The sequence below is a fragment of the Dendrobates tinctorius genome, unplaced genomic scaffold, assembly GCF_039654945.1.
Source record: "Dendrobates tinctorius isolate UK_male_01 unplaced genomic scaffold, ASM3965494v1 ptg000016l, whole genome shotgun sequence".
Taxonomy (NCBI): Eukaryota; Metazoa; Chordata; class Amphibia; order Anura; family Dendrobatidae; genus Dendrobates; species Dendrobates tinctorius.
In genome coordinates, this window is record NW_027361684.1 from 47,841,038 (window position 1) to 47,854,126 (window position 13,089).

General features: G+C 47.8%; 1 protein-coding gene across 5 annotated transcripts in view; it reads right to left on the reverse strand.

The window, feature by feature from the left end:
* The window catches only part of APOO (apolipoprotein O), a 102,554-nt gene that overhangs the window by 19,120 nt on the left and 70,345 nt on the right, over positions 1 to 13,089 (reverse strand). For all 5 annotated transcript variants that reach the window (XM_073565826.1, XM_073565824.1, XM_073565825.1 and 2 more), the window contains 3 exons: positions 10,618 to 10,672; positions 10,183 to 10,278; positions 2,045 to 2,136 (listed from right to left, as the gene is read on the reverse strand). In XM_073565826.1, the coding sequence (XP_073421927.1) occupies positions 2,045 to 2,136; positions 10,183 to 10,278; positions 10,618 to 10,672 (243 nt within the window). The remainder of the gene's footprint in view (positions 1 to 2,044; positions 2,137 to 10,182; positions 10,279 to 10,617; positions 10,673 to 13,089) is intronic.

Consider the following 13,089-nt stretch of genomic DNA (forward strand, 5'->3'; position numbering starts at 1 on the left):
ATGATTACAACTGGTAAAACCATGAATCCTATTTTATGTTTGTAACTTACATTAAAGGGGTTCTCTCATGTTCTTTAATAGGTAAAGTTGAATGGTACCAGTGGAAGCAAGCAACTTTGCATTTTACTTGTCATTAAAAATTCTCTCTATTCTCAAAAATAAAACAAGGGTTTTTTAAATTGTATTGTTTACTGTTCATTGCCTAGGTTACCAGCCACTGCTGATAGACAGCCCATCAGTAGAAGCCTAACATGCGCACTGCTTACCAGCTCTTTTCAATAGAGCTCATAAGCGCTGTTCTGAAGCTGGCCTGATTACCAAAGCAGACTGTTCACTCCGGATCCGGTCAATTCAGTGCTCGCGTACTCCTCTGATGCTGCAAAGGCAAATATTCTGCTACTAGGAGCATCAGATAGCCCACATTTGGTGCCAGCAGTTTGATGATGCCGCTGGCCCAAAATGTTAATCAAGAAGAGCACAACGCCCCCTGCTGGGGAGCGGCGCGCTCCTGCAGAAAAAGTTGACAAAGATCCTTTAATCTCAAGTAGTGCAATGAAAGAAGAGAGGGTCCTAACTGATTAGGACCCGGTGAAGCGCAGGAGTGGGAAACGACCGTTGTCCGCACTCTCTGCATTGCTCCCGAGCTTATGCATTTTCATCCATGAAATAAAGACATCCACTTTTGGTAAGGCCTTTTTCACATTTCCGTTTTTTGACGTCAGTCAAAATCCGCCAGTTTGTGAAAAAAACGGATCCGCCCCTTTTTTGGCGGATCCGCTTTTTTCCCCCATAGACTTGCATTAGTGGCAGATGTTGACTGACTGTCGTCCGTTGGATCCGTTTTTTGACGGATCCATGAAAATTTTAGCGGTTCCCGGGCGGACTAGACGGACCCTGCAATGTTTTTTTGGATTGACGGTCCGCTATTTTTAAGTGCGCATGTCCGGATGCTTTGCTCCGGGAAACATTTTAACCCTGGAAGCGGTGAAATTCTCTCTCTCTCTGCCGCCGTCGCTTTAAATTACGGCACTTTGCATCTTCCGCGGATCCATCCTAAAAAGTGGTCCGCTGACATCCGTATGTCACTAAACGGAGGCGGATCAGTTGTTATTTACCTTTGACGGATTTCAGCTGACCGCCGACAACGGAAATGTGAAACAGGCCTAACAGTGAGTGCCATCCTCTCTTCTTTCATTGCAATATTGGATTTTGTTGATTTCTTCAGGATTGAGCACCCGCTCCTTGAGGTATGTGGTGCGTTCATATAGTGTGTGAGGGGTCTCTTTAGAGTTGTCTAAGAGACCACGGTGGTGCAGCAGTGCCAAATCTGTTCTTCTTTTTTGGACTTTAATCTCAAGCGTTTAGCAGAAAACAGTAAATATATATATATATATATATATATATATATATATATATATATATATATATACACAAAAAACGACCAGCACCTCCTAGTGTGAACACGTGCAAGCTACAAAAACTGCACAATATAGACAAAAAGAATACAGCAGCACATAAACTACAGTAACATGAGAATGAAGGTTCTTAGTGCACAAATTGGCCAATTCATGTAAGCCCATGAATTGACCAATTTGGGCACTAAGAACCTTCATTTTCATTTTACTGTAAGTTTGAAAAAAAATTTTGAAAAAAAATATTTGAACGTGGCCTACGTTTCCCACTGAATTTAGAGTTATGCAGCAATGACAAATGTGCAAAACTAAAGTGTGAACGAGACTGAAAACAACTGAATGATAATTAGACGTTCCATTGTGATCGAGGAATGTCTGTCACTTAGCAGTTGCATTTTGCCAAGGGTCAGTTCCACAAATGTATTGTATGTAGAAACTATTTATGTCTTAGTGTGACATGCTTCCATGGTGCTTTAATATATTGTGATGAACAAACGGCTGGTAAAGCTCCATCTTTGAGGGTCATAATACAAGCAAAAAGACTAATATAATATTCCTGCCCTCTTTCATATCTCAATACAGACATAGCGCTCAGGGTTAAGACGTTTTCAATAAAGAATGTTAAGTCTTACCTTGGCAATTGTAGCTGCTTGCTGAGGATAATATAGGGAGGCACCAATTGCCATAAACCCAAGAGGATATATTATTTTTTTTATCCTTGAACCTGTTGGTAACATTAACAAAGTTAAACTATATTTCATATATCCAGTTCCTAGTTGTTGGTGCTATTTGTACAACAGAAGAAATTGTCGTTGGTGTTATATAATTATGGGGCTGGAGGGAAAACATGGATTTTTGTGATAACTCACTGTAAAATCCTTTTCTCCGAGACGCTCATTGGGGGACACAGATACTGTGGGTGTATGCTTCTGCCACTAGGAGGCTGACACTAAGTTACAAAAAGAGGTTAGCTCCTCCTCCGTCATATACACCCTCGCCCCTATTGCGGGCGGAAATCAGTTTGGTGCCAAAGCAGTAGGAGGACCACAAAATCAGCCTTAATACAGGTACAACATGTCCAAAACACCACCCTTATATCAAATTAGCAAATGCATATAAATTTAAACAAAACAAGAGCCAACTGGCTAATAGCGTGGGTGCTGGGACCCCCAATGAGCGTCTCGGAGAAAAGGATTTTACGGTGAGTTATCACAAAAATCCATGTTTCTCCTTCGCCTTATTGGGGGACACAGATACTGTGGGACGTCCTAAAGCAGTCCCTGGGTGGGATATTGACTCACCGATCCAAGCTACATGCACCTCTTGTTTAAAGGTGCGTCACTGCTGCTTGGAGAATCCTTCTACCCAGGCTTGCATCCGCCGAGGCCTGAGTATGGATATTATAATGTTTGGCAAATGTGTGCAGGCTGGACCAGGTTGCTGCCTTGCAAACCTGTTCCGTCATAGCCTGGTGTCGAAGCGCCCAAGAGGTGCCCACTGCCCGAGTAGAGTGCGCTCTGATCCCTGCTGGAGTCGGCGTGCCTTTAATGCGGTAGGACTCCTGAATAGTCAAACGAATCCATCTGGCTATGGTCAATTTTGAGGCAGCGAGACCCTTCCTGCGCCCTTCGGGGAGCACGAACAGCGTGTCCGTCTGACAAAAGGGTGCCGTCCTCGACACGTACCTCCGTAGGGCTCTTACCAGGTCTAACGTGTGAAGAGCCTTTTCCACACGGTGCACCGATGCTGGACAAAATGAAGGCAAGACAATATCTTCATTAATGTGAAACGAGGACACGATTTTCGGCAGAAAAGGAGGGGCTGGTCTGAGCACCACCTCATCCTTATGGAAAGTGAGGAACGGGGCTTGACAGGATAGGGCTGCCAGTTCTGAAACCGGCCTGATAGAAGTGATGGCCACTAGGAACACCACTTTCCAGGAAAGGTACCTCAAGAAGATATCCTGAAGCGGTTCAAATGGAGCTTCCTGCAGAACACTTAGGACCAGGTTAAGGTCCCAAGCGTCCATAGGCGCCTTATAGGGAGGTACCAAGTGGGAGACTCCCTGGATGAAAGTCTTCACCTGCAGATTGGTAGCAATTCTGCGCTGGAACAGGACGGATAAGGCCGATATTTGTCTCCTGAGGGAACTTGGGGCTAAGCCCGAGTCTAGGCCCGACTGGAGAAAAGTCAAGATGTTGGGGATCGAGAATCTCAGCGGAGAAACACCACGGCCTCGACACCAAGCAAAAAACACCTTCCAGGTGTAGTGGTAAACTCATGCTGAAGCAGGCTTCCGGGCGCTAATCATTGTAGCGACCACCTTGCTCCCGAACCCTGCCTGGGTTAGAATACAAGATTCAATGGCCATGCCGTCAAACACAGGGCCCCTGAGCTCGGGTGGCAAATCGGCCCTTGAGACAGTAGATCTGGGTGCTCTGGCAGGCGCCAAGGAACATCAGTGAGCAGATGCATTAGATCTGCGTACCACGCTCGACGGGGCCAGTCTGGGGCCAGCAGAATCACCAGAACCCCTTCTGTCTTGATCTTCTTGATGACCCTCGAAAGTAGTGGCAGCGGGGGAAATATACATGGGAGGCGAAACTGGTTCCATGGCAGAACCAACGCGTCCACAGCGATTGCCTGTGGGTCCCTGGCCCGAGCGACATATGGGGGCACCTTGGCGTTCACTCTGGATGCCATCAGGTCCACATCCGGAGTTCCCCACAGCTGACAAATCTGCCGGAAGACTTCGGGATGTAGAGACCACTCTCCGGACGCAAGACCCTGCCGGCTGAGAAAGTCTGCCGCCCAATTTTCCACGCCCGGAATGTGGACAGCCGAAATCACCGAGTGGTTTGCTTCGGCCCACTGCATAATGTGCCCCACCTTGTGCATGGTTGCTCTGCTGTGGGTGCCCCCTTGGTGATTTATGTAAGCCACCGCCGTGGCGTTGTCCGACTGAATCCGGACGGGGCGGCCTGCTAGAAAGTGATGAAGCTTTTGCAGAGCCAGCCGAATTGCTGGTATCTCCAATAAGTTGATCGGGAGGCATGCCTCCTGTGGCGACCACCGTCTCTGGGTCGTGTGGTGGTGAAACACCGCTCCCCAACCGAGGAGACTGGCGTCTGTTGTCATCACCAACCAATGGTCTGTGGGGAAAGGTTTCCCCTGGGTCAGAGAGGAACTGGTTAACCACCATCCGAGCGACTGCCTGACTTGAAAGGACAGTCGGCACTGCCGGTTGAGCGTGAAGGGATTCTTGTCCCAAGCTGACAAAAGGGCGTGCTGCAACGGGCGAAGATGGAACTGGGTGAACGGTACCGCTTCCATTGCTGCCACCATTTTCCCTAAACTCCTCATCCTGGATCGGGTGGTATGAGGGACTGGTTGCCGAAGTGTCCGGACTCCCTGCCGGAGCGCTAGCACCTTTTCCTGAGGGAGAATTACCAACCCTCGGCGAGTGTCGAGAATCATTCCTAGGAAGGAGATCTTTTGAGCTGGCACAAGGGATGACTTCTTCGCATTGACCAACCACCCTAAGCGGGCAAGAGTATCTAGTGTGATGTTGACATTTTTCTCGCATGCCCGCATTGAAGGGCATTTGACCAAGAGGTCGTTCCGATAAGGCAAGACGACTATGCCTCGAGAATGCAGTATAGCCATGACAACTGCCATAACCTTTGTGAACACTCTGGGAGCCGTGGCTAGCCCGAAGGGTAGTGCTATGAACTGAAAATTTAGATTGCTGATGGCGAAGCGTAGAAACCTCTAATGAGGAGGAAAAATGGGAATATACAGATATGCATCCTGGATATCTATTGAGGCCAAGTATTCTCCCTGTTCCATGGCCGATGTGACTGATCCTGATGAATTTGTTCAGAAGTTTCAGGTCCAAAACAGGCCTGACAGACCCATCCTTTTTGGGAACCGCAAAAAAGTTGGAATAGAACCCCTGATTTTGTTCGTGTTCCGGCACTGGAACAATGACTCCGTTGTGCTGGAGCGATTTGATGGCTCCGAATAGAGCCCTTGCCTGGGCATCCACCCTGGGAAGCCGGGAAAGAAAAAACAGTCTTGGCGGGTATCTGACAAATTCTATTTTGTAACCTGAGGCCACCAATTCCTTTACTCATGCGTCATGAGCGACACTGGCCCAGACGTGGAAAAACCAGAGTAGGAGGCCGCCCACCTTACTGGTGTCGTCTGGTAAAGGCCTCGAGTCATTCGGCCGATGATCTTTGGGATCTGGATCCCCTCGATCTGGGCTGCTGAGTACGCAATCTCCCCAATGGGTTGGCTCTATATGAGACCTGCCGCTCCCTATCCTGGTTGGGGCGGCCTGAGGCGGCGGAATTGGCCACTGTAGTCCACCCAGTGTTGCGAAAGGCCCGAAAACGTGCCTGAAACGGGTGATGAAAAAGCGGTTTGACCTTTTGTTGAGGGAGAAACCCGCTCTTTCCTCCTGTGGAGTCGGAGATAAGTTGATCCAACTTCTCCCCAAATAGGCGGCTGCACTGATAAAGCAGGGAAGTAAAGGACTTCTAAGAAGAAGAATCGGCTCGCCATGTCCTTAACCATAGGGCTCTTCTGATCGAAATTGCATTAGCAGCAGCAAGTGCCGAGCAATTGGCCGCATCCAAAGACGCATTGATTACATAGTCTCCGGCCATCGCCATCTGACCTGCAACCTCCGAAATCTCTGCAGGTAGATCCTGCTCCTGCGCGACCTTGTTTAATGTTTCTGACCATGATATCATAGCCTTGGCTACCCCAAGTTGCTGCGAACGAGGGAGCGAGTACTGACCCTGACGCCTCATATACTGAGCGAGCTAAGCTCTCTATAAGGCGATCCGTGGGATCCTTAATCGAGGAAACACTAAGAACGGATAGCAGGGTCTTAGTGGCTAGGCGCGAAACCGGAGGATCCACCATCGGGGATTCCATCCATCTTTTACGGAGGTCCGGAGCAAACGGATACCTTGTTTCGAGTGCCTTTTGACCCGAGAAACGCCTGTCTGGACGTTCTCTGTGCCGCTGCACCATGTCCTCAAACTCCGGGTGAGAGGAAAAAATTCGGTGGCGGCGCTTCACTCGCTTAAATGCCACTTTATGCCCCGTAGCCGCTGCGGGATCATCCTCAATCCCCAGGGTCTGATTGACGGCGTCTATGAGGCTGTCCACTGTTTCACGTGACCCTGGAGCGTCCAGGTCAAGGGGCTCGTCTGAGTCGCAATCTGAGGTCTGCTCGCTATCAACCACTGGTGACCGGGAGCGAGAAGCAGAGCTTACGGATGCCAAGGCACCGGATGGACTGGGCGACACCGTGTGGATTCGTTTCCTCCGGGTCTGCGTGGAGTGAGAGTGGCCCCTGCAGGCCGGAGGCTTTTGTGAGGTGGAGGTTCCCTCTAAGGCCGGCGAGCCACTGTCCCTGCCCCTATCTGGGGCTTGAAGGGACTCTATTGCTCTCGTAAGCGACGCCATGGACTGTGACAGTGATCGGGCCCACTCCGGGGGATTTGACACATTGGTCACGGTCGCAGGGGAGGGCTCCTGGGCGCGTTTGGATTCGCAGGCTAAGCATAATCGCTTGCTCTGCGCCCACGGAAACACAGCCCAACAAGAGATGCATGCAGCGTAAAAGAACGTGTGCGTCTTTGCCTTTTCGGACATGCTGTATCTGTCCGCTGCTGGGGATGTGGGGAGGAGGTAGCACCTCGCTTTCCCTGTAGCGTGGCCTCTCGGGCAGCACTTACCCCAGTCCTGCGCCCGCCGTCCTGGCTGCTTCCTTCAAATCGCGAGCCACCAGCTGTGCGAGTGAGCCAGCATGTAAAACCGCTCTAGGGGCGGCACTTCCGCTCTGCGGCCTAGCCGCGCTCCGAAGCCAGGGCATAAATTTCTTTGCCGCTGGAAGTGACGCGCAGCTCCAGGGGCGGGACTTCTGGCCGCGGCCTAGCTCCGCTGAAGCCGCGGCCTCAATTTTTTCCCCTACCCGTCTGGGGGGGGGCGTGCGGTACACAAAAAATATGGCGCCACTAACTGCGCGGCGCCGCCTGGCAGATCAAGCCACCCTCAGCCTTGTATGGACGTGGCTTCCGCTGGCTGGGGGCTCCAGCCCTGAGATCTTCGCAGGAGCCCTCACAGACCCTCTCCTCACCGATGATCCTCTTCAGCCTGAGCGTAGGTATGTGAGAGGGCCTTGATAAAAAAGGACGGTGCAGGCACCCTAGCTCCATCTAACCCCTTCAGGAGGTGAGGAGAGGGACCGTCCGCCACCTTGCAGCACCGCAGTCTAAGCATTGGTGGAGCAGTGGGGGCCGCACGGACTAGTCTTGTGCCTCCGTACAGCCCATGGTTTCAATACCTAGGGGTGGTCAGAGCTAAGTCCGGCATTGTGTCCCACAACGCGGAAGAGGATACTTGGAGGGACACTCGCACGTGTTCGCCCGTTGTTGGTTTGGGGAAATCGCACCCTTTCAATAGGATCCGTTGCCCCTGTCACATCTTCATGGAAAAAGATGAAAAAAGTCAGGAGGAAAAAACCAGACGTGTGCCTCCATGGACACTAAGCAAAAAATTGATTGATTTCCGCCCGCAATAGGGGCGAGGGTGTATACGACGGAGGAGGAGCTAACCTCTTTTTTCATTTAGTGTCAGCCTCCTAGCGGCAGAAGCATACACCCACAGTATCTGTGTCCCCTAATGAGGCGAAGGAGAAAGGTTGTTTCAAATTAATCCCTTAAGGTCTGGCTTATTTTAGAACTTAAGGAATGACATCAACGACAGCACAGGAAGCCGATACCACATCCTGAGACCAGTTCCACGTGTGTGTAACTACGGACAGTGCTTGGGTCAGAATCCCCAGCCGGATAGGCAAGTCTCCTGACCTGAATTAGCTGCCACATAGGCATATCAGCCTGGCATTCCTATTCGAGCATGGTCCTTATTTCAAGGTCGTGTGAAACAAGACTGATTGATACAAAAAAAACCTAAGAGGTAGAAGCCCCTATTCACCCTCCTTGACCAGTTTGTTCAAAATAACCACTCACACAGACATATAGAGCTAAATTGTCATTTATTACTCCACAGGAAATACATGCCAACATTGTCGGATCGTCTGAGAGCTCCCAGCAAAAGAGGAGACCTCTAGGACATGTAAGTGTTAACAAATATCAGGGGACATGTAAAAGCCTCTCAAAAATCAATGCTTTGGTTTTATGTTATCATGCTGAGCCTGGCCCAGACAGACATTTTGGGAGAGGGAAACACCAAATGACCTGTGAAAAGAAAGATATGGCTATGCAAACATGGCTTGATAACACAAGTCCCAATTGTAGCTCTTCAGAATCTCCACCATTATCTCTTCCAAAAGTTGGCAAGCATAAGAAAGAGAGGTAAATAAGGAAGCCATCATTGAGTATTCCTAAAAAACATTACCTGTAGGAACTAATTTTATTTTCTTAAACCAACCTCCATGAGAGCCCTTGAATACAATGCTGCAATAACAAACAATATGCTAGAGAGTAACAACTGTTTCGAGCACCTTCCTTCCAAAGGCAAGTTATTTTACTGACAACAGATCTTGGGTCTTGAGAAGGCATGAAACCCACAAACCAAAAAAGCTTCATGATGAAAGTGTTAGCCCTCTCAGCCTGTAGACAGAAAGATCCCTAGTTCAAGAGGGTTTAAGTGGAACCTGTCTCAAGTTTCAAGATGCCTGGAAAACTGGTAGAAGGAAATATGGACGAGCTCTCTGTTTGCAAACATTTTTTCTAAATTCATTATTATTTTGAATGAAAATTTGGAATTTAATTACACGTAGCAGACAAAAAATAGTCTTATCCTTGCTGCTAAGGGCGGACTAGAGTAATAATTTGCATCTGGAAGAGTTTTTGTAGACCATTTTCTATAGCTTCCAGAAGTACAAGGCGAAGGCAAAAAGTTGTTTTTTTTTCAGAAGGCTATTTTTCTCTATTGTTCCCTTGGATAGGGTATACCATCCAAGAACAGCTTTCTTTTAGTCAGCAAGCTTATCAAGTAACTTGTCTAGAGCCTGTCCTTCACCTTAAAACTTGTGTAGTGCAAAGCTTTGACTTTGAAGTTGTGTCCCCCATCCACATCTTTACCAATGAAGCTTAGCCGTGTTTGATGGAACTGAAGCTGATACAGATTTAATTAAACCATCAGCTAAAAAGGCTAAAGCCTATGACTAAAGGCCCTCAAACACATTAGACTAACACTGGCTGAACTTGCCAATATTGAGGAGCTCGGCTGACAACCTGATGGGCATGAGGGTACCGGCCATGTCATGGTCAATAAAGATGTCAATTGGGCATGTCCAATTTCGGCTGGTTGCTTTCTCATAGCGTGCACAGTTGAGCTCAGCTGAATGAGAGCTCCGGTGTATGGGTGAGTCAGCTGAATTGATGGTCAACTGATAGCCATCTAATGTGTATGGGACCTTAGGAGATGACATTGCTTCTCTTTAAGGTTTTCAAGCTATTTCAATATAGATCTCATGACACAAGGAAAGGTCATAGTTGACGTTAATAAGGATGCTGAAGCCACTGAGGATTTCTTGAGCAAACTCTCTGTTTTCAGAGAGTTTAAATATAGCTGATTAGTTTTATCACGTGTTCTCAGTCGATTAAGAGAGTTTGGTCACACCATGAAGTAAATATTAGAAAAGTAGGAAACTTCAAAGGACATCATACTATCAAAGACTATATTATAGAAACTAAATGGACCTTTTAATCCTGAATCCACAAACCTTTTGCAAGGAATAATCCAACAATACCAGCAAACCCAATCAAGCCAAGCCTGGGGTAGAATCCTGGCGGTGCATCTCTTAGCATTTCATATGTCCCTAGAAACAAGAAGAGCAAGTTAATGGCTTGGTAGTCAGTAAATGTTTTTACAGAAGAAACATGTGGTATGAAAATGTTAGGAAAAAGGATTAAGGGTAAGAAGAACTGTAAAATATGTCAAATTATTTAGACATGCTTGATTGCTTGGCACAAAACATTTGTATTCCTATACATGTTATGAGATTATATTAGCAAAAGCAATCCTTTTACACAACTTTAATCACAAGCTCCACATTGAGAAATTTGATGAAATACTCAACTTTTGCTGCATTCAATGCATGCATTGTACAACACTACTGATAAATCTTTCCAGTATAGTTTTTGTGTAAGTTTCGTACCTTTTGAGTGCTCAACAGCAGTCTCCACTTTAGGTTTGGCCTTTACATACACATCCTGCACAAAAAAAAAAGGGAAAATATTATTATTAAAGTATGTGAACACAAATCAGTTGGCCCCAAATTATTATTGGTAATATAAAGTATAAAAGATATGTGCAGAAAAAAAAAAATCAGTGATAGGCATTAGTCAGGATTAGGTTACACGTTCCCTCAACCACTGTAACACCAACGTGAATGTCCTCTGAAATGCTCCATCGTTTCAGTTTGAAGATCCGGTCTGGAACTTTAGGGAGAGATGAGACTAGGCTGGCATCACCACCGGATGGCTTCTTCCGACTCTGCTTCAGTTAATTGACAATTTTCTCCCATGTTGAGTCTATGGGAGAAACTTGTCAATTAACTGAAGCAGAGTGGTAGTTTGAAGAACCAGTCAGGACCATAGGGAGAGATGAGACTAGTCCAGTGCCGCCCCAACTGGCTTCTCCACGCTTTGCTCCAGGAGACTGTCTCGCTAATCATTGTAGTAACCACATCCCTGGAAAAAACGGCTTGGGTCAAGATCCAGGACTCAATGGCCAGGTCGTTAAACACAGGGCCCCTGAGTTCTGGTGGTAGATCGGACCTTGGGAACTTCGGCAACTAGTTGCACTAGCTGTGCGTACCATGCCCGACGAGGCCAGTCTGGGGCGGCCAGGATTAGTGGGACCCCTTTCGACTTGATCTTACTGATTACTTTCGGAAGCAGTGGTAACAGGGGAAACATGTACGGGAGACGAAACTGGTTCCATGACAGAATCAAGGCGTCCACGGCGATAGCCTCTGGATCCTGGGACCGAGCGACAAACTCGGGCACCTTGGATTTTAACCTGGAGGTCATCAGATCCACATCTGGGGTTCCCCAACCTTGACAAATTTGTTGGAAAACCTCGGGATGGAGGGACCACTCCCCGGACGCAAGACCCTGCCGGCTGAGAAAGTCTGCCGCCCAGTTCCTTACACCTGGAATATGAACTGCCGAGATCACGGAGTAATTCTTCTCGGCCCAGCGGAGAATGTGTTCTACTTCGCGCATGGTCGCCCTGCTGCGGGTGCCCCCCTGGTGATTGATGTAAGCCGTGGCATTGTCCGACTGAATCCGACTATGCCGCTGCACTATGTCCTCAAACTCTGGGAGAGTGCTGAACACTCTATGAGGCCGTTTGGCCTGTTTAAATGACACCTTGTAGCCGGTGGCCAGGGTGGATTCATAATCTCCAGGGTTTGATTGACGGCTTCAATGGGACTATTGACAGTCTCCTGATTACCGGGCGCATCCAAATTGAGGGGTCCATCCGAATCGTAAGCTGAATTCTGCTTGCTATCGTACACTGGTGAGGGTGAGCAAGAGCCGGAGCTTAAAGATGCTGAGATCGTTGATAAAACTCTTCTCGTGGACCCTTCCATACAAATATAGTCTAACAAAATGTCTTTCTGGACCCCCCAACCGCAAACCTGCCTCTGCAGCCTATTGGCATGTTGAACCCTTATACAGAGAAACCGATCCGTATCCGGCACCTTAAATTCTTCTTGTAAGGACTCAAATGACCTTAACTCCTGATTCACCAATAGCTGCGATATATAGCATATCCCCCTACGCGACCAGGCTTTCTGTTCCCCCAATTTATGGAATTCCTCCAAATTTTCTTTCAACCAGACGGGAGCGTAGATAGTCATTTCGGAAATCGCTCTAATCTTTTTGAACCTGGACCATGTCTTTTGCACCAGATCCAGAGTGGGGAACCTCCTACTCAACTGCCCAAAACTCCCATCCTCATTCCCTTGCACCAAAGGGACCCTCTAAACCACATACCCAAGCATAGCCTGCACAGAACTCCCACCAACCCCTGATACCCATCCTCTAATATGCTGGTCTAGTGACGTCAGGATGTATATCCACATATTTGGCAGAGCCAGTCCCCCCCATCCTTGGGTCTCTGCAAGATCTCTAGTTTTATCCTGGGTTGACGTCCACCCCAAACCAAGTCTCGAAATATGGAATTAAGTCTCTGGAATAAACCCCACGGGAGCCAGATCAGCGAAATATGAAGTACATATAGGAGCTTCGGCATAAGTATCATTTTAGACAGGTTCGTCCTACCCACCACCGAGAGACCCAGCTTGCACCAAGTCTGGGCCTTATCTTTAAATTTAGCCAGGAGCGGAAGCACATTCAACCTAGTATATTCCTTGATTGGTAAAGCAATCTATATTCCCAGATATTTAAATTGGTCAACAACTCTGAGTTTAGTACATCCTATCTCTCCCACTCTATCCCGGTCTACCATCATAACATTGGATTTGTCCCAATTTATCTTCAAACCCGACATAACCCCAAAGCGCTCAACAATAACTTAACTATCGCCTAATTCAATGACTCGAGGGGATCCTCCAAAAACAGAAGAACATCATCTGCATATAATGCAATCTTTTCCT